Source organism: Vombatus ursinus, unplaced genomic scaffold (assembly GCF_900497805.2).
Source record: "Vombatus ursinus unplaced genomic scaffold, bare-nosed wombat genome assembly UNPS02015175.1, whole genome shotgun sequence".
Classification (NCBI taxonomy): Eukaryota; Metazoa; Chordata; class Mammalia; order Diprotodontia; family Vombatidae; genus Vombatus; species Vombatus ursinus.
In genome coordinates this window covers 20,297,272-20,324,045 of record NW_020954953.1, presented here as the reverse complement: position 1 = coordinate 20,324,045, position 26,774 = coordinate 20,297,272, and the positions used below count along the sequence as shown (strand labels likewise).

General features: G+C 38.2%; 1 protein-coding gene across 4 annotated transcripts in view; it reads right to left on the bottom strand.

The window, feature by feature from the left end:
• Nucleotides 1–26,774, bottom strand: part of LOC114031455 (probable palmitoyltransferase ZDHHC14) — a 326,338-nt gene that overhangs the window by 77,205 nt on the left and 222,359 nt on the right. For all 4 annotated transcript variants that reach the window (XM_027846515.1, XM_027846517.1, XM_027846516.1 and 1 more), the window contains exon 3: nucleotides 10,733–10,891. In XM_027846515.1, the coding sequence (XP_027702316.1) occupies nucleotides 10,733–10,891 (159 nt within the window). The remainder of the gene's footprint in view (nucleotides 1–10,732; nucleotides 10,892–26,774) is intronic.

Below are 26,774 nucleotides of genomic sequence, written 5' to 3'. Positions count from 1 at the left end.
TGTTTTTACAATTTAGGAAATGGATTGTCATAGCTCATTATTTAAAATGTGCAAACATTATATAACTATATAATTAAAGCACAAAGGATATTATTTGCTTAAAAAAAAAATAGCCCAGACTAACTATACCATTCAAGTCAAACCTATCTACCTCCAAAGGCAAAGAGAATCTTTTTTTTTTAGGTCCCTTCCATCTTAATATTTTTTTTAAATTTTTAATTAATTTATTTTGAATTATCAATAATCACTTGCATAAGCTTTTGAGTTTTAAATTTTTCTCCCTCTCCATTCCCACCTCCCTTTCCAAGATGGCACAAAGAGAATCTTTAGAGAGATATTTCCTTCTTAATGATTGATGGAGCTCACTGAGATGAGGTGAGACAGTCACAACCAGTGTTCACTACTGCTGGGGGTCAGAGATGGTTAGCTCTATCTGGCCCCTAACACCTGCAGAACATCTGATTCACTCCAGGATCCTAGGCAAGTCCAAAATTGGAATAAAAGAGACATCTTAGGATAGACTTGAATATTCCAAGTATCAGGTATTGCCTTATAATATTTTTTAGTCATCTCAGTCACATCTGACTCTTCATTACCCCATTTTGGTTGTTTTTTATTTTTATGCAAAGATATTGGGGTGGTTTACCATTTCCTTCTCCAGCTCATTTTACAGATGAGGAATTGAGGCAAACAGGATTAAGTGACTTGTCCAGGGTCGCCCAGGTACCCAACAATATTAGTTAATATTAACCACTATACACGAAAAGTCTGACGCTTCTAACCTGTGTGATCTTTGAGGAGGAGTTGACCTAATGATCTCTGATGTCTCTGCTAGCTCTCGACCCAGGATCCTACAATACTATAATCTCCAATTATGTTGTGAGCTTGTTAAGGGCAAAGATCAAGTTTTATTTTCCTTTGTGTATTTCTTGGTGCCTAGTACATGCCTTGAATATTTGAGGCATTCAAGTACTTCTTGATTAAAAACGCTTCCATTGAAATAGAGGATCTTAACCTTTTTTTGTGTCATTGATCCCTTTGAGAATCTGGTGAAGCCAATGAGCCCCTTCTCGGAGCAAAGTTTTTAAATGCATGAAATGAAATACATAGGACAACAAACGAAACCAGTTATCTTGAAATACAGTTATTAAATTGTTGTTGTTGTTGTTTTAAAGTAAATGGACCCTAGGTCAAGAATCCTGGCTTTAAAAGACTTCTCTAAATCTCTACATCAAACTAGAGTTAGGAAAACCTAGTTCAAATCTTGCTTCTGACACATACTGTGTGACCATGGATGGGTAAGTCATTTAACCTCTTAATGCTCCATTTCCCTAACACTCTAAGACACAAAGCAATTAATGCTCACTGGTATTCCTCAGTGAAGGGTGGAGATGGGAGGGGGTCAGTACCAGCAATTCCCTACACTTATGAAAACACAGGTATATGAGTATGTATACACATATATAGTTAGTGGACAGCTAGATGGTGCAATGGATAGAGCGCTGGGCCTGGACTGAGGAAGACGGGAATTCAAATCTAGTCTCAGACCCTGTGACCCTGGACAAGTCACTTAAACCTGTCTGCCCCAGTTTCCTCATCTGTAAAATGAACTGGAAAAGGAAATGGCAAACCGCTCCAGTGTCTTTGTCAAGAATACTCAAGTGGGGTCATGAAAAGTCAGATAGGACTGAAACGATTAAACAACATACTTATATACATATATGTATGTATATATGCATGTATATCTATATGTATATGTATCCATTTTGTGATAAAAGGAGATATATGCTTATCTGTACACATACACCCATAAATAGTTGACATATACACTTACACATAGGTTTATATATACACGCATATGTATGCACTTATGCTTATAAGTATAGGAATGTATGTATGTCAATCTATTTTCTTTTGTTATCTCAAAGAGTGTTGATGGGTAGGTATATACGTATGTTAGGTAAAAATGTAGATAGACAAAAATAGACACACTCCCTAATTTTTCTTGCCCTTAAACAGGAGTTGTCTCTTGACTGGAGTTGAGGTGAGAGGAAATTACAGAGTTGGTTTTACAGCTAGAATGGAGTAGGGGAAGAGTATGGGAAAACAGGAAAGCAGCCTTTTGTGACAGCTCTGCTACTATAGTAGTTAACTCTGCTGAATTTTTCAGGGGCTTTCCATGTAGTAAGTCTGTGCTCCTAAAAACTCCGTAGCTAGACCATCAATTTTCCATGGTCACAATGCAACTCTCAAGATCGTCCTGGATAGACTGCATAGAAGGATTTAAGAGTGAAGCAGATGTAATCTCTTTTTCCCCTTTCTTGTGAAAAAGGGTTTATTCTTCATATACTCTAAAATGGGAAGGGAAGTGTGGATGCTCTTGTCATTTCTATCAGGGTTTAGAGAAAAGTTAAATTTTATGAACTGTAAAATGGTGATAAAATGATCTATCCACAGCTGGGATGGGGTTGGGAGGGGAGGTTGTGGTGGCGGATGGAGAGTGGAAAATGGGGTGAGGAACACGATCAAAAGGCAGGGGAACCGAGTTGGCTCTGGTATCCGCCTCCTGAACCAAAAACAATCCGTTAAAGATAATGGATAAATTGCTACATGGTGATCTGATCCTGCTCCTTGAAAGAAGATTTCTCTTCCATGTGAAATGAATGTATTTTCTGAGAGTTCTGAAAGAAATCGGGTTGACAGGCAAGTGAGGATTTTAATAAAAATGGCAAACACAAATCACTGCACGGTTACCAGGCCTTTTCAGCCTAGAGACACTTACAGCCATAGATGCACCATTGCAAAAACCTTGGAAAATGTGTGAAAGGTCAGTGACAATTTTGCAAGCTGGTGAAGCAACTTGCAAACTGAGCAGGATTTTTTAAAAAAAAATTCGTCTTTGTGAAATACTGCAATATCCTTATGTTTTCAGATTTTATTTATAGCAAGAATGTCAATGTCAATATGGTTCAGTTCTTTTAGTAGGACGTCAACTTGGTGGTAATTGGGTGAGGAACACCAATTTAGAGCCCCAACAGTTTAATGTTTCTACTGTGAATGAGCTAAATCAGAGGTTCTTAATCTTTTTTTTCTGCCCTGTACCCCTTTGTCAGTCTGGTGAAGCCTAAGGACCCCTTTCTCAGAATAATGTTTTTAAATGCATAAAATAAAACACATCATATTACAAAGGAAATCAATTATACTGAAATACAGTGATTAATAGGGGCAACTAGGCGGCGCAATGGATAGAGTGCTGGGCCTGGAGTCAGGAAGACTCATCTTGCTGAGTTCAAATCTGGCTTCAGACACTTACCAGCTCTGTGACCCTTGATAAGTCACTTAACCCTGTTTGCCTCAGTTTCCTCATCTGTAAAATGAGCTGGAGAAGGAACTGGCAAAGCACTCCAGTACCTTTGCCAATAAAATCCTAATTGTAGTCACAAAGAATCAGACATGACTGAAAACAACTGAACAACAACATAGTGATTAATATACATATTCAATATATATAGTATGTATACTTATACGCACACACACACACAAACATACATACACACAACATCACAGAAGTGTGATTTTTTAACATCCCTGTTCTCTTTTCCACCCTCTACCACCATCACTGTAGAAACAGACAGAGGTTGCATGCGACCAAGGGCCATGCTAAATTTTGTTTGTGTTTCACGGATTCCTATGTTCAAAGAATGATGATGAGGCTCTCCATGATTAGCTAAACTGGTCCTCGGACAGTTGACCTAGTTTGTCACTTGAACCATATTTAAAACTTTTACCTCTTGATGGAATCTGGTAGAGCAGAGATGTCAAATACATGGCCTACATATATAGCCTACATCACTCCCAAGTTCAGCCTGAATCATAACATTAAAATGTAATTGGGAAATATTTAACAAAATAAATTAATTTAAAAATATAAACACATGTGGTTTTCTAAGTCAATATGTGGCCCATGGCCCTTTATGTATGTCTCAGTCCCTGTTTCTATTTGAGTTTGACTTCACTCTTCTAGAGCTTATAATTTAATAGGCATAAAGCATCATGATGAGGCATTGGAATGGGACTTTTATGAAGTCTAAATGTCTGTATACATTCACTAGATTTTATTTTCATTTTTGTTAGTTCCCTTGGCCTAGCCACCGTCAGTTGTTTGGAGGAAGTAGTATGGTAATGTTATAATGAAAATATTAATAATATAAGATTTGCTAGAAGAGGCAATAGTGAGTCAAATTAGAAAAGAAAGATGTTTCTAGGCATAATTAGAAGTCAAAAAAAGCATATGGAAGAAATAGTGGGAGGGAATGGAATGATAATTAAGGACCCCCAAGAAGGGAACAAGTGACAAAGTAAAATGCATGGGAAATAAGAATAGATGGATGGAGCCAAAATCATGTTCTGGCAACTGTAAATAGTTTCAACTGGATGAAGATCAAGCAGAGTTCATGTAAAGAGCTGGGGTGAAGAATTACATTTTTAAGATAAAGGTTAAATGTGTAAGAGAAGTGTAGCCCAATATTCTACCTTTCTTCTCCTTCCTATGACCTTGTCCTCCACCAGGATGAAGGGCTTCCATCTAGGAGATACCAAGAGCTGGGCCATCTTCATGCTAATGTTCTAATTGTGTCCTTAGGGCCAAATTATTTGCAATCTTTTCAGTCTTGGGCACTGCTAATGGCCTGAGGCTAGCGAATTCCAACTTATTTGGAGTTCTTATTGTGATTCAGAATTACCTTTTACCGAGGTAAAAAGCCTTTACCCAGATACCTACCTCTTCTAGTCAGCATTTCCCAATCAGCTCAGTCTTCTATCTACCTAATCTCTTCTCCATCCTCATACTTACTAGGACAAGCTGATTTGCCCAGGTCATAAAGCTGGAGTAGCTAGGTGGAGCAGTCATTAGAAGGCTGGGCCTGGAGTTAGGTAGACCTGAATTCAAATCCAACCTCAGATACTTACTAGCTGTGTGACCCTGGGTAAGTCACTTAATCCTATTTGCCTCAGTTTCCTCATCTGTAAAATGAGCTGGAGAAGGAAATGGCAAACCATTCCAGTATCCTTGCCAAGAAAACCCCCAATGGGGTCACAAAGAATCAGGCATCACTGAAATGAATGAACAACAACAATAACAACAAGCCAGGATGAGTCAGACCATGGAATTTGAACCCAGGTCTTCTGACTGTGAGGACAGCTCTCTATCTACCAGACCAAGGAACTGAATTGAATTTCTAATTCATGACAGCAGCCTGTGCAACGACTCCAGATAATCCAGATAGAATTCTTCAAAAAATGATTAACTAAATGCCTGAGTCTTCTGTTTGGCCAAGAATTGAAAAAGGGAGTCTGAAATCTTATTCACATCTTGCATTGCAACTCCAGGAACCTATCTCTGGATTGACAACTGGCTCGTGTTCTTAAGGTTTATAATAACTTATGTTTCTCTCCACAATTCTGGCATCCTACAGGTGCAAAAGCTCCTTGGAATTTGCCACTTTGCAGGTAATATTAGTCCTTTGTGTTCAACCATAAATAACCTAGCTAGGAACAGTTTTTCTCCAGGTTTGTTTCCATTCAGGTCGTAAGATGAAGGGGATAATTAATGGAGAGGAGGAGGCCTACAGGGTTGGATGGAAATGCATCAGAAGTAGGGCAAAAGGGCATTGGTAAGATACTGTGACATGCTTTAAACCATAGAAACTAGTGCCTGCCAGGAAAAGAAGCCTTGAAGTTCAAGCCCTTAGAAAAATATGATAGACAAAAATGAAGGGGTTACATTTTTCTCTGGTTCTAAGTACCATGAAAACATTCCTGATGCACACATTCAGTTGATAACAGTGATTTGAGAAGAATTTACAAGTCCAGATTTCCGTTTGCCTGAGCTGCAATCTGAAGGCAATTGCGGGCTTGGGTGACTAGAGTGTTATATTTGGAGTAAGAAGTGAGTTTATATCTGGCCTCCAATATGAGACTCTGGCTGGGCAAATCACTTAGCCTCAGTTTCCTCAGGAGATATTAATAGCACCTACCTCCAGGGTTGTTGTGAGGATCAAAAGATGTAACATGTAAAAAACTTAGCAGTCTTTAAAGTATATGAAATGCTATCGTTGTTGTTGTTATTCTTTGGCTACTCAGTGAAAATTAGAGCTTAATAAACAATTTCTGGAACCACAGCCCCAATTGCTTATTGAAAAAATTACAGCTTCCAATATTATCTAAGAGAAAATTTGGCTTCTGTTTGGCCAAGAATTGAAAATCCAAATATTCTATACTACACAAATCCAAAATATTCTATACTAAATGTGTCAAATCTTCTGATATGAAAGAAAAAAATAGGGTAGCCCAATTCAATTTAATGTTACCAGCGCTGCTTTCTATTGATAGTAATTCAGATTCCACCACAATCCAGGTAAAGCAGTTTCGTGCTTACTGCTAGTTTAAAAGTCATCCAGGAAAAAAAAAAGTCATCTGGCATAGAAGAGATGTCACATTATCTGCTATTGCAGTTCTCCTGTTACTGGTGGGTAAAAGATTGATTTGGTCTTTAAACAGGTTTTGATTACCTAAAAGCCTCCAATTAAACATGCTAAGCCCATAATATTTTACATTGGATTCAATTCTATTAAATGAATCAAAATGTATTCCTGACAATGCTGCCTTTTTTTTTTTTTTGCTTCCTCATGATGTAAAAGTGACATCTATATATTGTACCAAGGAAACATCTACAAGTTCATTATAGGAGGAAAAGATGCTGCAATTTCCATTCTTGGCTTCCAGTGTTCTACTCAGATTTTATCTTGCAGCAAAAGTAGAATTCTTTCAATAAATGCTTTCTCTCTAAAAATATAACTAGAGCAAACTCTGCAATTACACTTCTTGGTTGGTGACATCTGCTTTCCACGTTTTTTTGTTGAATGCAAAAGGTCCAGATCACTAGTGTGCTAATCAGTCATGCTAATTCCCAAATTTAGTCTAATTAGCTGGAAAATCAAAATGAAACAGGTTTGAATCTCTGTGTTCTTTTTTGAGAGGGTAGTGGGGGATAGTTTTGTGTGTGTGTCTTATTTTAAAGCCAACCTCATATCTTCTCCAAGGAGCATAATCGAGTTCTAGGGTTAGGCAGCCTATAGCTCTCAGTGGTCCCTGAGGTAATTGCTGATATCATTCTACCATTCCTAGCCACATGTACTCATTTATTTTCTCCTTGCTCTTCCTCCTTCTCTCTCTCTTTCTCTTCTTACTTTCTTTTTTCCTGTGTGCATGCTATCTTAGACACCATAATTCCCTTTTGTATAAAAGCACAATATGTGATGCCATCTTCTGGGTTAAAGACCAATTAAATATTAGTACAAGTCAATAAAAAAAAAGTCTTTCTAGAGGTCTGGAAGCCAAAACTCTTTGTGTGTATTATCTTAGCCACCATCCTGAAGGACTAGTAGATTGCCAATGTTGTTCTCATTTTAAAAAAGGGGTTCAGAGGATATACTTAGAACTAAATATTGGTGAATATTACTACTAGCAGATAAGCTTAAAGAAAAAGAAAAGAAAGGATAGTATCATTGAAATTTTATTAAATAAAAATCAATAGGGAATGAGGAAATAATATTTTGATAAGGAACGAATAGAATAAACATAGGAAGATACAGACAAGAGGGAACAAATACAAATAATTTATGTATGAAAAAAGCCTTTACTAATATTCTACTCCAAAAATTATTTTTAAAATGGAATCACTGTGGGATGGCAGAGAATATTTTACTGTGGAAAGGAAACTAGCTTAGAGACAAAAAATAAATGATAGGGTAAAACAGGCAATTCTCTGTATGGGAAAGGGTAAATGTTGGGGTCTCAGAGATAAGAATAAAGATGAGTCAGACTCAAAATTTTCAAAAATAATATATAAGAGCAAGACACAGTGACTGCTTCAGGTTTGCAAATGACATCACAATCTTATAGCTTCCAAAATGCCAAGCCAACTATGATAAATTTCAGGGAAGAAGTATTATCTATAAAAAGAGAATTATCTATAAAAATGGCAGCTGAGCTTCAAAGTGAGCAATTTGTTTAGGGATTACATTCATTTTGGTAGAAAATAATCCAAAATTAAACCCATAGGAGGAAGGTTAATGAACATTCAGCAAAGGGCCTTGGGAGTCATTATGGAATGTTCCCTATTGACACTGCCCCAGCAGCTTCCTTCAGTCAAATGAGGGCAGCAGAATGGTAGGAATTATCAGGAAGGGTATTAGAAACCAAAGAGGGAAAATAATTCACTTTTCTATAAAATTGCGGCTATGATGTTGTCTTTATAGGTTAAATACCAATCAAATATTTTCATAATTCAATTCAAAAAATATCTTCTAAGAGGTCTCGAGAACCAGAACTCTATAGAATCCTTGTTGTCAGACCTCTAGAAAGACCTAACTGATCTGGAAAGCTTCATAGCAGGGTAAAATGATCAAGGGAACACAGAGGGGTGCCCAATGAGAATAGACAAAAAGATTAGGAATCTTCCATCTGGAGAGATGAAAGCTAAGATCTGTTATGATCAGAGTCTATAAAACTGTGAAGGGCACAGAAAGGACAAACTTGCACTTCATGACAAATCACAGTATACTAGAAATAGGATGAAGTAAATGAGGACAAAGAAAAAAAAAGAACTACTTTGAACAGCTAGCACTAAAATTATGGAACTTGTTATCGTACTGAGTGGCAACAGAAATAGGGCTTTGAAAAATTAACCAATGACAGATTCATAATTTTATTACTAAGGGCTGAATTACTAGTGATGCTTTGGGGTAAGTTCATGACCTTGAGGTTTATTTCATGGAGAACAGCACAATCACATCTCCAACAAAATTTCCTGGTTTTCTCTGTCAGAGACAGAATACATGAATGGATGGAGGGATTGTGGGTCTGATCCAGTATAATAATTCTTATGTTATGTTCTTACATTCCCTTTCTCCCCTCCTGTGTCTCATGAATGCTAGCCTGTACCTAAGCGTAGCTTAACTTCTAATGCTGCCTGATGTTAATGAGTTCTATCTAGCCCAATAAAAAGGTGTCTAAGTTTGGGGAACAAACAGCGTGCAGTCGGTGAATGAACAGAATCACAACTCTCTAAGGATGCAGGGGACTTCAGGGGTCATCAGCTGTAATCTTCAGCTCACTTTTACAGAAGGACTTCAAAAGGACTATAATACACAATTGGAGAATTTTTGGGTTATATAAATGTCAGAAGTCGGAAAGATACAATGAAAGATGCACATGTATAACCTATATCAGATTGCTTACTGTCTCAGGGAGGAGGGGAGAGAAGAAGGGAAAGAATCTGGAACTCAAAACTTAAAAAAGACATCTCAAACTGGAAAAAAAAATAAAATAAAGCATAGAGCACACTGGCTAACTCCATGAGATGCCGAATATGCCAGGGGAAAAAAAAAGATACAATGAGAGAGAACAGTCTAGAGTCAGAGAGCCCTGTGCGACCTGGCACCAATAACTCCATCTCCCTTAGCCTTAGTTTCCTTATCTTTAAAATGAAGGGATGGATTAGATTGCTGCTAGAGTTTCTGGCTGTAGATCTATGATCCTGTGATTTTATGTACCTGTTAACTGGACCAAGAAGTCTCCAAACTGAGATTGTTATGTTTCCATACTTTCCATACTTGGCTCCCTATTCTGTGGTAAGGATGCATAAGGGATCTCTCCCCTTTGTCAATATTTCTTCCTCTGGACAAACTTCCAAGCCAACATCAAAACTGGGGCTTCTAAATATAAAGACCTATGTGTAACATTACATGGCCCACCATCCATTCCATAGCCCTCTGTCCCTGCCCCAGCTTTAAATCCCTAGGATTTAAAGGAGGAAAGGACTGCGGCATAATGGGGAGAGTCAGGAAGACCTGAGGTGGTCTCGCCTGGGACACTGGCAAGCTGTGCGACCCCTTAGGCAAGTCTCTTAATCTCTCAGACACTGTTTCCACCATTTATACAGTGAGGGGGTTGGAAAAGACAGCCTCTGAAGTCCTTTCCAGTTCTAAATTTATGATTGTATGAACCTACAACTGAGTTACCTACCGTCAGTATCAGGTCTCCAGCCTTAGCTGTTCACAGACTCTTAAGGCAAAAAACAACTCTACCTCTTGCTCCTCCTATGGCTGCTATTGTCAGCTTCCCTGTCCTCTATAGTCCCCTTCCCACTTATAGAGATGAATCCAAGGAGGGACACTCATTCTCTCTCTCGTAGAATACACCTGGACATCAACCATACTGCAAGGTAGAACAAGGGTGGGGGAGAGGGAAAAAAGGGGGGGGAGACGGAGAGGAAGGAGGAGGAGGAGGAGAAGAGGAGGCAGAGAAAGAAGAGAGGAAGGGAAGGAGAGGGGGGAAGGAGAAGGGGAGAGAGAGGCAGGGAGGAGGGAGGGAGGGATTGAGAAAGAGAAAGGCAAGCAAAGACAGAGTGATGACTAAAGAAAAAGCCTAAGGACCTCAGGCTTAGGGAATTGGGATCAATGACAAGAGGCTACCTTTGTTCGAAGACTAAATTCCATTTGGGTTTTACACTCTAGAAGTATCTAAGAGAAGTGGCTATAGCTAGCTCCTTTTCGTGCAGTATCTGTTCATGGGAAAACAGCTCTCCTTTTGACAAATATCTGCACATAAGCATTCTACATACTGAAAACACACACACACACACACACACAGAGTTTCTCTTTCTACTCACCTACACAGTTATCACAAAGGCTGCAATGAGAGGCACGAGGAGGACGAAAAATCTTGCACGTGAAACAATATTTCAGTTTCACCGTCTGGCCGTTGATGATGACTTCTCTTGTTCGGGGAGGTGGGCGGTACCCCCCTGAACTGGTACCATTTGCTATATCTAGTGGAGAGAAAGGAAAAAGAAACTTCTCAAAAAGAAAAACTTTACAAATTTTTACTCAGGCATTTTGTTGCATCATCCAAGATCTTTTAAGAAATTGGCCACAAGAAGCTTGTGGTATCTGACACCATTTTTACCCCCTCTAACAGAGGAGCAGTCAAACATGGGTGACATTTGTACCAGGAACATTTTCACCTTGTCCTGGTATAGCTTATAGAAAGCACCAAACAACAGATTGTAGAAAATGACATAAAATATCCAACAGCAGCCTGAAACCCCATGGCACAGTTGCTCCCCTTAGGAAAATGGGCACTTATTTTGAATTCTTCAAACTCTTGACTGCTTCTTGTATCTCTTTCAAAAAAGTGTGTCACAAAGGTAAAAGAAGGTATAGCTATCCATTTCCAGTGATGTGGACTTACAGTAACCACGCGTTTTCTGAGAGTAACAGCTGATGATGCTTTTGGTGTAATGATGTTACTGAAGAGAGTGAGGACATTATGTTTAGAGAAGGATTTTTGGGGGGTGTGGCAGGGTTGATGATAGTTGTCTCCAAAAAGTTACAGTGTGGAAGATAAATTGGACTTATTCTGTGTTGTTCTAGAGGGCAGAAATAGAACAATTGTATAGCAGTAACAAAAAGCAAGTTATAATTCAACACAAGGAAGAACTGTCTAGCCATTAGAGCTGCTCAAAAATGGAATTGGCTGCTTCATGAAATAGCGAGTTCCCTCATTACCACTGGGGAGTGGGTTGAACCAGAGAAACATCTAATGCAAAGGATCTATGATTTTATCAGCAGGGGGGAACTCCCAGTGCATGAACACTCATTCCACTAAAGCAGACTTATGGGTGCTCTATATGACTTAGGAGAGTAGTACCAGAAAGTCCGCTGAGTTATGCAAAGGATAAATGACTTGTTCAGGGTCATATAGTTAGTCATTGTCAGAAGTAGGATTTGAACCATGTGGTCAGTCCTGACATTATATCTAGGTCTCTATCTACTATGTCAGACTCTGTCTGTCCTGTATATAGTACTTAGTAAATGTCTCAAATTGATTTCTTCTCCCTAAAATACATATCTCTAATACTAAGAGCCCTTCATGGCACCTGTTTACACATATATAAATATATATGTGTCATCTTCAGCATCGCATCAATACTCAACTATAGGACTATACAGCTAACATCCAGGATTTTCATGCGGTCTATTTCATGGTTCAGAGAAGTTGGCTATTACCTGAAGAGTAAATATTTCTTCGTTCCTTATCCTTACACTGAGTAAATAATTTTCTATATGGTATGATTTCAGAGGTGCCACAAAAGTCCTGCCTCAATCTCACATTCTTTGGTTGGTCCCTGAAATTTCACAATCAAGATTTCAATCTGCTTCACCCTTGGATTTGATAACTGTTAAAAGATCCATCGGAGGGGCAACATTTTAAATTGGTATGGATTCATCACCTTAGAGAGAAGGAAAGAAGGGAACAGGGAACAAGGTCTGATGGGGATTTTGCAGAGGAGATGACAGAGCATCGAGTACTTGAGATAGGAGGAAGAACATCAAGGAGGAGGAAAGGGTTTGAATGAGGTATTGAGAGGTACCAAAGACAAATTCTACCGAATTAGAATCTTTGTCAAGGGCCGGTCCTATTCCACAGAATTATTAAACAAATGTTGAGCAGTTCCCAGGACTCCACACTAGTGAGTCAACTTGGCATGTGCCCTGACAATCAAACACACCTCAGTTTTGACACTACGGATGGCTGCCCCATGTGGTGCCTTTAAGAAAATATTGAGTTATGCTAAAATAAAGAGTAGCCACTAATCTCCAATAATTTCTACTTTAGGACATAATGTGCTATCTCATCCAATTAACATATAGAAAGCTCTTTATAAACCTTAAAGCCTTATATAAATGCTGGCACCTATGTGATGCAGTGGATAGAGTGCCAGACCTGGAGTCAGGAAGACCTGAGTTCAAATTTGGCCTCAGATACTTCCTAGCTATGTGGCCTAGGGCAAGTATTTAGCCATTTGCCTCAGCGTCTTCATCTGTAAAATGGGGATAATAATAGCACCTATCTCCCTGTGTTTTTATAAAGATCAAATAAGATAACAACTGTAAAGTGCATAGACTTGCTACTATGTGCCTGGCACATAGTAGGCACTATTAAAATGTCAGTTATTTATTATTATTTTTGCTGATTATTATAGCTAACACATGACAAGTCTCTCCAGTTCTAACTCATCTGTCTTTTGTGGTCTTAGAGGGGTAACTGTGGCACTGAGACACTGAGTGATTTCCCCATAGTCACACAACCAATATGAGTCAGAGCTAGTATAGACTTGAATTAGGATCATTCTAACTCCAAAGCCAGTGCTCTATCTACTTTAATTACCTCAATTTTGTACACAGTAGGTACTAAATAAATGTTTGTTGAAGACTAAAGAGATGCAAGAGCTTTGTAAACTTTTAAAGGCTATATAAATATGAGTTATTAGTATTTTTACATACTGTAGTCATTTGAAAAGTGAACAAAAATAAATTACTTTAAATGATACATGGATCAGGGCAAACCATTTGTGTGCCCAAGCCAAGTATACGCCAAATGAATCCAAATTAAAAGTAATTTGGTCGTTCATGTAGCTTATATAATTTTTGTTTCTAGTGTTCCTCCAGTTTTCCTAAAAGATATGGTTAGAAAAGAGTGGGGCTACAGATCTGATAGATTTTTTTAAAAGTCAGGATAACAATTTGTATTTAATTAGAAGTCCTCTGAATTTTTTATGAAATTTTCAGAACAAATATGAAGGCCAAGAAAGATTTATTTACTAAATTTCTAATTGGCCATTGATAAATCTGTTGGTGAGCAGGCCTTATGTCAGGTTCTACTGATCTTTCAGTTCTAAGCCTCATCTTTATATGTTTATAACTTTGTTGTAAAGTTGAGCTGGAGGGCAAACTTGAACAGACTTGTTCAATTTGGACTTGGGAGAGGAAAGCAAAAGAGAAACACAAAGAAACTCATGCTTTTTGGTGATATAGCTATAAAACTTAATGGTGTAGACCAGAGATGGGGGTAGGGACCCAGGGGACCTGGGCTCTAGATTCATGTCTCTATTAGCTTAGGCCTGTTAGTAGTTTTCTGCACATGGGGGGAAAATCGCCTTGTCTGCTCATAAGGCTATTTTGAATATGAAATAGGTAATAGATGACAATATCTAATGTCTCTGTGATTTCTACATTGAAAAGTTAAAACCACTGTGCAAATGCATGGTATCTCTAGCAGTTATAATGCTATACATACAACATGAGATTTAATAGGGCTGACTCAGCTGATTGGAAAATAAGCATTTATTAAGTGCATACTATGTGCTGGGCATTGCACTTAGTGCTGTACTGATGTCTCAATAACTTGAACCTTTACTATGAGTATCCAGAGATACCTACATTTCTATTGCCCATTTTGCTTTATGTTATCTTCAAAATGCTCTGCTACCTGTTATTGCCTAGCCACCCCCTGCTACCAGTGTCTCTCTACTAAGTGATTATGCCTTGCCTTGGAAAGTCCATCCCCCAAAGGCATTATGTGGTTGCTACTCATGTCAATCTTGTAACGTACTTTTCTGAGACTGCTAACATAAGACCACTGCGTAGGTGGGTAAGGGGTGGGGGGAGTGTTTGCAATCCTCAGAATGTCTGTGTGGATTATTATTTTTCATTTATTAATATTATTTGAACCTAGCTTTATGTGTCTAAAAAAATTATCTAATCCAAAAAGCTTACCATAGAGGTCAGGCTTCATCCAGAAATGTTCTAGGGAATTCAGATGGTTTTAAGGAATGCTTAGATCCCAGCCAGTACTTGTTTTGGGTCCACCCAAAGTTTGTGTTTTGGGTTTCCCAAAAGAGATCGACTTACCTGCTGATATAGATCTCAAACTGCCCTTCTTTTGGAGACTATCTATTACTTACTTGAGGCCAGTCAGGCAAAAGCCCTTATGCCCTTTTCTAAACTCTATATAATATAACCTCATAAAGAATTGAAAAGGGAGCCATCTCTTTTTTCCATCTCTCTCTCTCCCAAATAACCTAACAAATTTCTTTCTAAAACTATTTCAGATTTTGGGGTTTGTCCTCGTGAATAACACCTGTTGATGGTCACATATGAAGAATGGACCTGGAAACCAATGACTTCAAATCCCCTTCCTTAAAAAAAAAAAGTCTTATCCCAATCTCAGCCTCTAGTAAATGGAGATTATTATACCTCTCTCTTGCCCAAGGAGGCTAAGATGATCCATGCCTGTGAAGTTCCTGCTCTTTTGTCGGATATTGGGGGCCCTGAAGGTTGGTGTTCTGGTCTAATCTTCAATAATGTTGCTTTTTGTTAGGGACAGTTGTGCCCCTAAGTCTTAGTGCCTAGGTGTGGTTTGATAAGAGCTACTTAAAAAACGAAAAACACACCCACAGTCATCTTTAGTTAATGGCAAATGATGACAGGAAATTTTGGAGAAATCCTACTATAGTTCTTTTGGTTTCGGTGAGTCCCATACCCCTAAAGGGTAAAAGGACTTATCTGCCCAGATTTGTTATCAAAGAATCTTGAAAGCTTGAAGAGGGGTTTTCCTTCTTAAAGAATTGTTTCATTCCTGGCAAAGACACATAAACAAAAGAACATAGCATCTTGTGACCATGTCCAAACTAGGTGAACAATAGAAAAGAAGAAACAGGGATGTTTTCCAGTTTTTTTTACTTTAGGAACACTCAATTAGTTGTCTACTTAGCAGTCCTGCTGTAATGGGGGGAGCATTGGTCTTGCTGAAGTCAAAAGACTTGAGTTTGAGCACATGCTCTGCTACTTACTAGCTCCAGGATTACGGTAGATCACTTAACCTCTCTCAGCCTAAGTTTTGTCACCTGTAAAATGGGAGTATTAATACTTGTATTACCTTTCTCAATATGTTGTTGTTGTTCAGGAGCGTCTGACTCTTTATGATCCCATTTTGAATTTTCTTGGCAAAGACACTGGAATGGTTTGTCATTTCCTTTTTCAGCTCATTTTACAGATGAGGAAACCGAGGCAAGGAGGATTACGTGACTTGCCCAGGATCACACAGCTAGTGAATGTTTGAGGCCAGCTTTGGACTCATATTTTCCTGACTTCTGGTCTGGGGCTCTATCCACTGCACCACCTAGTTGCCCCTCTTCAATATGAAAAGTATATAAATTGTTGTTAAATCGTGTCTGACTCTTTGTGAATCTGTGGACCACAGCACACCAATACTGTCTGTGAAATTTTCTAGACAAGGGTACTGGAGTAGTTTGCCATTTCTTTTCCAGTAGATGAAGGCAAACAGAATTAAGTGACTTGCCCAGGGTCACATAGCTAGTAAACGTGTAATGTCAGATTTGAATTCAGGTCTTCCTGATTACAGGCCAGGTAAATCTATCCACTGAGCCAACTGGATGCCTCAAGATATATAAAGTACTACTCAAAACTTAGAAGTTTATTATTATACTATGAATGATACCTCCAAGTTACCTGAGATCTTTTGTAAACTGCATATTATTAAGTTGTATTATTATATCCACTTTAGAAATAGGTGATTTAAATCTTTCCTAATAATGATGGTGGAGCCCATCACAAATCCAGTTGCATCTGGACTTGCCCATCCCTATCCAAAATTCAAGAAAAACTGAACTACGCTGTTGTTTGAGATCCATGATCTTCATCATCTAGGGAACTCCCATTGCGGAAATGCCTCCATCATTAGTGAGGGGCACCACGTTTGTGATTTACAGTCGGAGAGTTGCCTGGGTCACTGGGAGCTTGAGTAACTTGTCTAAGATCACATAGTCAATCTGGGTCAAAGGCAGAATTTGAATCGGCTCCCAGGACCGCTCTCTGGTGATGACTCAGACCAGGCTGCCTCCCAGCGTTACTTACTAAATGCGCATATTTACAATTATGCAATGGAGCTATAATGGAAAAGAAAACATAATGCCCCAAAACTCAAACCCTCAAAGCTGATAGATTAGGAAGTATTATTACCAGGGGATTCTTCTTTCTATCAAAGGATTCACTAGTGGAATCCTTTAAATTGAAAAATACCTCTGAGCACTTATGTTTTACAGTTCATTAACTGAGAGAGGCTGTCAAAGTGGCATCTCAGAAATGATAAGTCAATGGGAAAATATGATTTGAGCTCCATTATGCTTTTCAGAGCACATCTACTGCCTCGAGTGAAGTATACTTGTATAAAATATCATACAAATAGTTGGATTTCACAGCTACTGAATTTTCCTAAGCATCTTTTCATCAGGCCTCTATACAGCTTAAGACTCATAAACTGCATTGCACAATGGTCTCATCTATCTCAAAGGAAGATGAGTTATTTTAATAGCACTTTAACAAGAACTGTTTGATGACTCTGAGAGTGACAAAACCCATGGGAAAATAGAAATGCTGATTAGATTTTAGGTGAGATAATATAGTATCTATCTGAACTCTTTTAAATGTGAGGTAATTGGAGCCAAATGGTCTACTTATAAATGTCTAGGTTCCTCCTTCAAGGGGGTAGAAAACGTGTGTGCTTTGATGCGTTTGTCTCCAGAGGAAATAACAGTGATAATTTTGTCTCTGATAAATCTTCTTGCAGAAAGGTTCAGAATAAGACAGAAACAAATTTTCTCAACAATTTTGTGATGAATATGTTAAATTTAACATAGACATTTAAGACAAACTATTCTAATAGAAGTTCACAGATTCTAATGCAATCCTTTTTTTCTGCTCTTTTTCTTTGGGTGGTTCAGGCTGTGAAAACTGTCAAGTTCACAATTAAAAAATAAAATGATAAAAATGCATTTGAAGATTTATGAAATATGTGACATGTGTTTCTCTTTTATCAATTAGAGTTATTGGTATTTCAATGTAAATATAAGTTTTAAATAAATGCAAAAATGATTCCTGTACAAGGGTCTACTACAGATGGATCTATAAACCTAAGCAATGGAATGTGAAAAGGATGGATTGCTTCTTCAGATTCATTCATTCAGTCAGTCAACAAATGCTTACTATATATCTACTAGGTGACAAGTACTATGTTGAAGGGGAGAACTGGCCTTAGAGGTGAGAAGACCTGGGTTCACATATTGATTTTGTGGCCCTGGACAGATTATTTAATCTCTCAGTGCTCTAGAGTCTAGATAACTCTCTAAGATAGCACAGAAAGAGCTGATCTGCTCACATAGAGGGGCTTTCCTCATCTAGGGGTTCCCAATGAAATCATAGGTTCAGTCCCTATCCTTAGGTTCAAGACAGAGTGCTTATAACTAGGAAATAAGATATACAGGCAATGGGGTATAGAAATCTATCCTGCCCTACAGGAAAATAGAAGGGGAAGGGGATAAGAGAAGGCAGGGGGAGACAGAAGGGAGGGCAAATCAGGGGAAGGGGTATTCAGAATGCATGCCATCTTGGGGTGGGGGTAGGGATGAGAGGAGAAGAAAATTTGGAACTCAAAATCTTATGGAAGTGAATGTTAAAAACTAAAAATAAATTAATTAATATATTTTTCTTAAAAAAAGATCTCTTCTAGCTCTAAACCTGTAATCCTAAAAGCAATACAAATCTGAATTGTATATATTAAAAAAAAAGATAGAGTGCTTATGTAAAGATAAATAAGACCTAGTTTCACTACAAAATATAATTTTCAGAGGTTGCACAGACAATATTGAGAGGGTCAGTAGAAAGCAACAGACTGGAACCAAAAAAAAAAAAAGGGGGCCACAGAATTAAAAGGAAAAGAGAAGATTAAAATATATATGGCAGACCAAAGCATGGCTGGTCTGAAGAACAAGGTAGAGGGAAAATATCCCCTAATAGCTCAGACAAAGGATAGAAAGAATAGAAAATGCTTTGAGGAACACAGAAGACAGTAGAAAAGTTAGGATTTTCTGAGGTCACGACTAAGAACTTCAAATTTTTGTCCTTATGTGGACAATGGAAGGAAATGCAAAGTGAGCATGGTGGAATCTGAGGCTAGCAAAGTGACTTCAAATAGTAAAGAGCTGTACTCCAATGATTCATGTAGATGGCAACCAGAAAAAAAAATCAGAGCCATTTTCTTAAGCACCTGTATTTGTGCTCGACACTGTGCTAAGCAATATGGATACAAAGAGAGGCAAAAGATGGTCTCTGCTCTTAAGGACCTTATAATCTAATGAACTGGAGGCTAGATATAGAGATAAATGCTGGCAGGTTCAGATGAGGAAACTGAGGTGAAGTGACAAAATTGTTAGAACTTTGAGCATTTCCCAAAAGGAGGAGACCCCTGTTACAATTATCATCTGCTACATAATAAAACAAAACAAAAAACCCTGTCATACTCTGATGGGTATCATACACACTATGACACCAGGAAGAATACTTTTGACCAGGGAAGATGGAAGGCAGCCTCTGTTCTGGAATCGATAGTCATAACCTAAATCTGGGTAGCTTGCTGTCTGTTGCAAATCTGAGACACTATTTTGAACTTCTATATGCACTCTGTTACCTACCTGTTTCTTTGTGCTCAGATTTAACCTCAAACCCCAATCCATTGCCTGGAAATTCAGGTTATTTTTCTGCCCATTTCTTCTTGGACTCTGACTTTTTCTGTCCACTATGATTCAAAACCTGGCCTTGTGACTCCTAGATTCCAATCTTGGTTTCACTCTCAGAATTCATCATAGCCATCTCCCACTCTGACCATTGGTCTGGGCCTTTTGTCCTGATGACCCAGCTCATGTAATACAACCCAGCCCCTCATGACCTTCCTTTCTCTGTGACTGTCCATGATCTAGCACTGATAAAAATGAGCAATATGGACAGCAAGTTCTATTCAGAGGATGGAGAGATCACTTTTGGTTATGGTGACTAAAGGAGGTTTCAAGGAAGAGATGAGATTTAAGCTAGCTGGTAAAATTTTTAGAGAGATGAGGGGAAAAGGATATTGCCAAGTAGTGGAAAGACAGGGCAGGGAGATAGATAAGAGATTTGGGAGCAAAGATATAGAACCAGGAAAACAAGAAATATGTACAATGCAGGTATGGAAATAGTGAGAAGTGGTAATAGAACGGAATTGTTCAGAAAGAACAGAGAATTGTAGAAACAGAGTTGGGTTAGACTGTGTGTAGTACATCTCCTACCTGAATTCCCTCTAATTCCCTCAAACTGGCCACCCAGCCTCTGCTTAAACACTTCCAATGTTAGGGTGCTCACTACATTCTGAAGCAGACCACTCCATTTTTTAAAGAGTTTTAATTGTCATTCACCCCCCATTTTATTTTTACCCACTGACCGTAGATCCATAAGACAAGCCTTCAGGTATCTGAAGGTAGAGAAGTTATATATCCCTCTAAATCTTTTGTTCTCTAGGCTCTTTTTTAAGTCCTTGTATGGCATGACTTAAAATCTGATTTCTATCTTGATAGCACTCATCTGAACATGGCTCCAGCTTGTCAGTCTTTCTTAAAATGTATGGTCAAGAATTAAACAGAATATTCCAGAGATGGTCTGACTAAGAAAGACTACTAGGGAACCATTACCTTCCTCATTCTATACACTGTATCGCCACTCATACAGCCTAAGAAAGAATTTATTTTGGAGGATTGCCATGTCATACTATGGACTTATAATGAACTTGCAATACACCAGAACTTCCCACCCTTTTCACATAAACTATTGTTAAACTATATCTTCCTAGTCCCATATTTGTGTTTGAATTTTTTTGGATACAACTGGATGGGGCTATTAATTAGGTAAAGGAATATACATACATATATCACATATTTCTATACTGTAAAGCATTAAGGCAGAGAGAATGACAGCCTGGCACAATAGGCTGCTGGATTGGGTGTCAGGAAGATTGGTGTTCAAATACCCTCTCAACATGTATTAGCTCTGTGATACTGGGCAAATCACTGAACCTCTCCAAATCTCAGCTTCCTTATCTACAAGACGGGAATAATAATAATAATGACCTCATAAAGTTGTTCTGAGCCTCAAATGAGGTAATTATGTTATATAAAGGATGTCGTAAAACTTACCATGCCATGTCAATTTGAGTTATTATTTTGAAATGAATCTGTGATTGCTTGGGTGTGGGGCACTCCTGATACAATACAGATAGGCAATAGTTCTACAACTGATAATCTTATAACGGAGGCTAAATGGTGACAGTGGATTAAGTGCTTGGGCCTATACTCAAAAAGACCTGAGTTCAAATCCAGCTCCAGACACTTACGAGCTGTGTGACCATGGGCAAGTCACTTAATCTGTCTGCCTCAGGTTCCTTGACTGTAAAATGGGGATCTTAATAACACCTATCTCACAGGGTTGTGGTAAATTTCAAATTAGATACTTGTAAAGCATTTAGCACTGTGCTTGGCACATAGTAGGGACTTAATAAACATTTATTCCCTTCCCTCCCTTCTATTTCACTTCTTTTAAAAGTTGCCTAAGATACTTAAGAGGTTAAATGACTTACCACAGGTCACAGAATCAGTATTTGTCAGAGGTAAGACCTGAACCTACAATTCTTCATTCACAGGCACTCACTTTCCTCACTCTAACCACTACGTAATATTGCCTCCCATCTACATCATCATCATCATCATCATCATCATCGTCATCACCACCACCACCACCACCACCACCACCACCACTCTGATTGGAGTTCAGATACAAGAATGGTCCTGGGACAATTCACTTTCCTACCACTGTTCTTTTATGTTTAATGTGTGTTAGATTATTGTGCAGGTGAAAAAAATAACTGATTGCTCTTTGTAATTGATTATTACTATTGTTGCTAAAGTATATAATTGGCTGGGAATCTTTACTATTCAAATTAAATTCATAAATGAGCTTGAGTTAAAACAATACAGAGAAAAGATCTATACTGAACATGAAACATGTTAATATTACGCAAAAGCTCCTGTCAAAATTAGCTGGCTAAATATGAAATGGCTATCTTCTGAAACATGTGACAGGTCACTAGCTAATGACTGCAGCGGTTAATGCTGACATTTGTCAAAGTTTGAATCTTAGCTATAATACGTACACAGGAGGGTTTATTTAAAATAGACTCAAAGCTATACTTCGTTAAGCAAGGTTAGTTGCGTAGGTGTGGTATATACTCAAAGATAAGTAACATTGCTAGGTGCATCTGAGTGAGCAAACTGAAACTGTGACTCAAGAGTGAACATCAATTTTCATTCTTAATGCAGGAAGTTCAAATTTCCAGTCCTTAATGGAGAATGAAACTCACTTAGAAGCAGCATAATCTTAGGGGGAAGAGTGCTGCTGCATTTGGAATTATAGGATCTGGGTTTGAATCTCAACTCTGTCACACATTATATATTGTAAGAGCAAGTCAGTCCCTTTGGACCTCAGTTTCTTGGAACTCTTCTTGTAAGACAAGGGGATGACTAGATGACCTCTGAAGTGCCTTGCAGCTTTAAATCTGTGACTCTATGATATTAATAGATAATTAATTGACACATAATATTTATTAATAGACATCTAACAATATTTATATATGCTCAGGTACTTAAAAAGTAATGGTGATAAAAGGCGTCATGGTATAGTTTGGAATACCAGGTCCTAGTTTTAATATTGGCCTGTTGTTTGTTTCCTGTATGATACTGGAAAAAATCACTTAACTGCTTTATGCCTCAGCTTCCTCATTTGTAAAATGAAAGGGTTGGATAGGATGTACTCAAAATTCCCTACAAGTTCTACAACCATGATCTTATGTTAATGTCTAAATGGCTGGAGCCTGGAATAAAATCAGACATGAGAAATAAATCTGAATCTTGTTCTATCATATGCAATGTGTTTCAGCGTCTCCATCTTCTAACTCCTTAAATGACACAAACTGTACATAACTTAGTTATTACTGTAATTTGAACAATTTAAAAAAGCAGAGGGACTTGAAGCAAAAAGATTCACACACAAAGTTAAAATAAGGGACCAGAGCAAAATCTATCATACTTCAGCTGAACTCAAGAAGGCAGGGGTACAGCAATGTCTTTAGACAAGGCAACAGCAAAAATGAACTTGATTAAAAGAGACAATCATGGAAACTACAATATGCTGAAAGGTACCACAGACAATCAATGAATAACAATACTTAATACGTATACTTCAAGCAGCAAAGCATCTAAATACTCAAAGGAAGAGCTAAACAAGTTACAAGGAGAAACAGATAATGAAGTTGTAATAGTTGGAGTGTATTCCTTTGAGACCTAGACAAATCTAATAAAATAAATAAGAAATATAGAATTTTAGAAAAGTTAGTTGTGATAGATCTTTGGCAATTACAGAATGGAAACTGATTAACATTATGTAGCATATTACAAAAAAACCCAACAATAACCAAATCATGAATTGAAGCATAGAATTCTCATAAACAAATGCAAAACACCTGAACTACTAAACATTCTTTGCTGACTACAATGAAATAAGAGTTATATTTAATAAAGGACCATTGAAGAAATAATTACAATTAATTGGAGACTTAATAAACTTATTCCTAAGAAACTGATGAGTCGAAGAACAAATCACAGAAACAAATAGATAATTTCATCAAAGAAAATGACAACAATGAGGAAATATAACAAACTTTGTAGGATGAAGCTAAAGTAGTCCTTAGGGGAAATTTTATATCTCTAAACACTTTCATCAACAAAAGAGGGAAAGAACTGATTAATGAACTAAACGTACAATTTTAAAAACTAGAAAAAAGAGTGGCTAGAGGGTAGGCTTTGTAGTCAGGAAGAGCTGTGTTCAAACTCTGTTTATGACACATATTGATTATATGATTCTGGGCAAGGCACTTTTAACTCTCAGTGTCCCAGGCAACACTTTAAGACGTTAAGTTGCAAAGCAGGTAAATTGGTAAAGGGAATTTTCTCGCTGGGAATTCCTTACAACAATTAAATAAAGAGTCTAGTTTTTTTAAAATAACAATAAATGAAAATATTAAAAGACTATTAATGTTCACAGAAAAGTCCTCAAAAATGTTTCTCTTGATCTGTCCAAGAATTGAAGAACTTAAAAAGATAACTAATAAATACAGTAGAAATCAAAGGGGAAAATAAAGCCCTGATTGGCTGTGATGCAAGTAGAGTAGAAGTGAGCTCTGGGTTGAGTCAAAGGACTTCAGTTTATCTACCTTAGGCCAGTTTTCTTCAAAATAAGGGCCATAGCATGATCCCAAGGGAGTCCTGGCATGATGCTAAGGGTTAGACGAACAATTAATCAGAGGGCACAAAGATGATTCACATGACACTCTCCCTAAGATCATTTTCAACCCAGTCCCACCCTCAACATGCCCCTCTTCTGATTACTCTATCTGCTATGCAAGTTCCCAACTTTCTCTGTTCTGCTCAGGTTATGGGCCTCTCAGTTTCCTTCAGGACAGTAACTAACTATGCCACTCAGCAATAGAGGCCATCCCTCCCCACAGCATACCTGCCCCTTTCCTCCCAGATAACCCTATGGCTTTTTCAAGTGACCCTTCGAGGATGGACTCTGAACTCTGCCTAGTGACTCTGCTTAGTGAGTAAGAGATTTTAACCTCACCTTTTTATTTTTTCTGGGTTGAACTGAGTCACACAAGGTGAGCAGACCCTGATGAATTGTGATCCATAATTGCTGATCTTTTTGTTCTCTTTCCCTTTAAACACACTCGTCTTCAGAATTCCTCTATTACTATCAAGAGCTCCGCCATCTTTCCAGTTACCCAGGTTTACAACCTGGTGTCATCTTTCACTCCTCACTTGCCCTCACCCCACACATCCATTCAGTCGCCAAGTCTTGTCATTTTCCTTTCCATAATACCTTTTGCATCTGCCCCCTTCCCCTCCACTCACACAGTCACTGCTCTAATACTGAATCTCATCACCTTCTCCTAGATTACTGCACCAGCCTCCTGGAGCATTGACTTTCCTGACTCGAGCCTCTTCCCACTCCAGTTGACCCTACACACAACCGCCCAAGGGAGTTGTCTACGATTCAGGTCTAACTTTGTCATTCCCGTACAACAAACTCTTGTGGCTCCTAAGGATTGAATATTATTTCACCTTTAATTCCTTCTTTTTAAATGTCTTTTTGTGTAAGTTTTATAATGTACCTAATTATTAGTAGAGTAGCACATGTAGTACATAACTTATAAATATAAATTAATATATACATATTGGGGGGGGTAGATGTTCAAAAAATTTTTACCAATAGGGTACATGATAAAAAAGATTGAAGACTGCTGCCGTAGGCAAGCCACCAAACCTCACTTATCTCAGGTTCCTCATCTGTAAAATGAGGGGGGCTGGATTAGATGAAATCTGAGGTCCTTAGGAGGAATAAATCCATGAGAATAAGTCCATGAGTTTAACCAATTGAACTAATTTAAAATACATTCAGAATAAAATAAAAATAAACTCAGGCTGCTCTATTTACTTATATAATTTTTCCACCAGGGGCCAAAGCCTGGGCCTTCAATGAAAAAGGCAGAGGGCATTTTTGTCCTTGTGAAATTCCAAGCTTCTTCAGCTTTTGTTTAAATTCTCTAGACAGTACTAGAAATATCTCTGTGCTCCATTAGAGAAAGCCAATTCTTCTGGAGAAGACAAAAGCAAGACATACTCTAATCCTCTTTTCCATGGGGAATGCTTGCTGCAATGTCAGAAGTAGCTGAAAATCGTATTATGCTAGAGATTAACAGGGCCAACTTGGGATTGCTTTCAAAAAGAAAACAAATACCCACAGTCATTTTTAAAGGAGAGAGCATTAGAAACTGTACAGCCAGAATGGAGTGTGTTGCTATCATCACTAAGGAAGTCTAATATGTTTTTATTGAACTTTGAGCAGCCTTACCATATGTGTGGCTGTGACTAATGACTATATGCAAAGACTAGCTTCTCTAGCTGTGTGGTCCTGCTGTCAGAACTGATCTCCTCTAGAACTTAAAAAATTAAAAAAAAAATTCCTAGGACAGGCTAGAAAGAAGTCAGTTGCCATTACTTACAAAGGTGGTATGCACAATGGAAAAAGAAAGCTGTAGAATTCAGGTACCCACTTTTTTCTTTTGTTCCTAATGATCATCTCATTCAAATTGAACATCTCCCAATGCATATATGACCTCTCCATCTACATGTCTTACCCATACCTCAACTCAGCATCTCCAAAACAAGTTTATTCTCTTTCCCTCTAAACCTCTTACACCTTGCGACTCTATGATTTCTGTTAAACACCACCATTCACCCATTCTCCTCTTTAAGATCCTGGTGTCATCTTTAACACTTTCTTCTTCACTCCTCATATCCATTTCTAGCTGATACATCTCTTGCATCTAGCTTTTTCTATTCACACACTGCCACTCTCCTTGTGTAGGTCTTCACTACCACCACCTGCATAAATTATTGCAATATCCTCACACTGCATTAAGTCTTCCTGGTGTCGCCATCTTCCTTTTCCAATCTGTCCATCTCCCTGCCAGAAGGAACTTTCTTCTGCATTGATCTGGCCCTGCCACTCTTCAGCTCAAAAATCTTCAGTGGTTTTCTACTAGTTAACAAGGAAAGTTCAAAGATCTTCAACCGGCCCCCAAGGTCTTCCATAATCTGGCCCCATCTTACCTTTCCAACTGTGGTGGGAGTTATATCCTAAGACCTGAACACTATTTCTCTACATGCACAAGACACTAATAAAATGGGGCTATCTGACCATGGCCTGCCCCTTACTACTTCTATGTCTTGGCTCACATCAACTCTGGCACCTGGATTGTCCTGTCTCCTCACCTTATACTGATGAATTCTTGTCCAACTTTTAAAGTCCAAC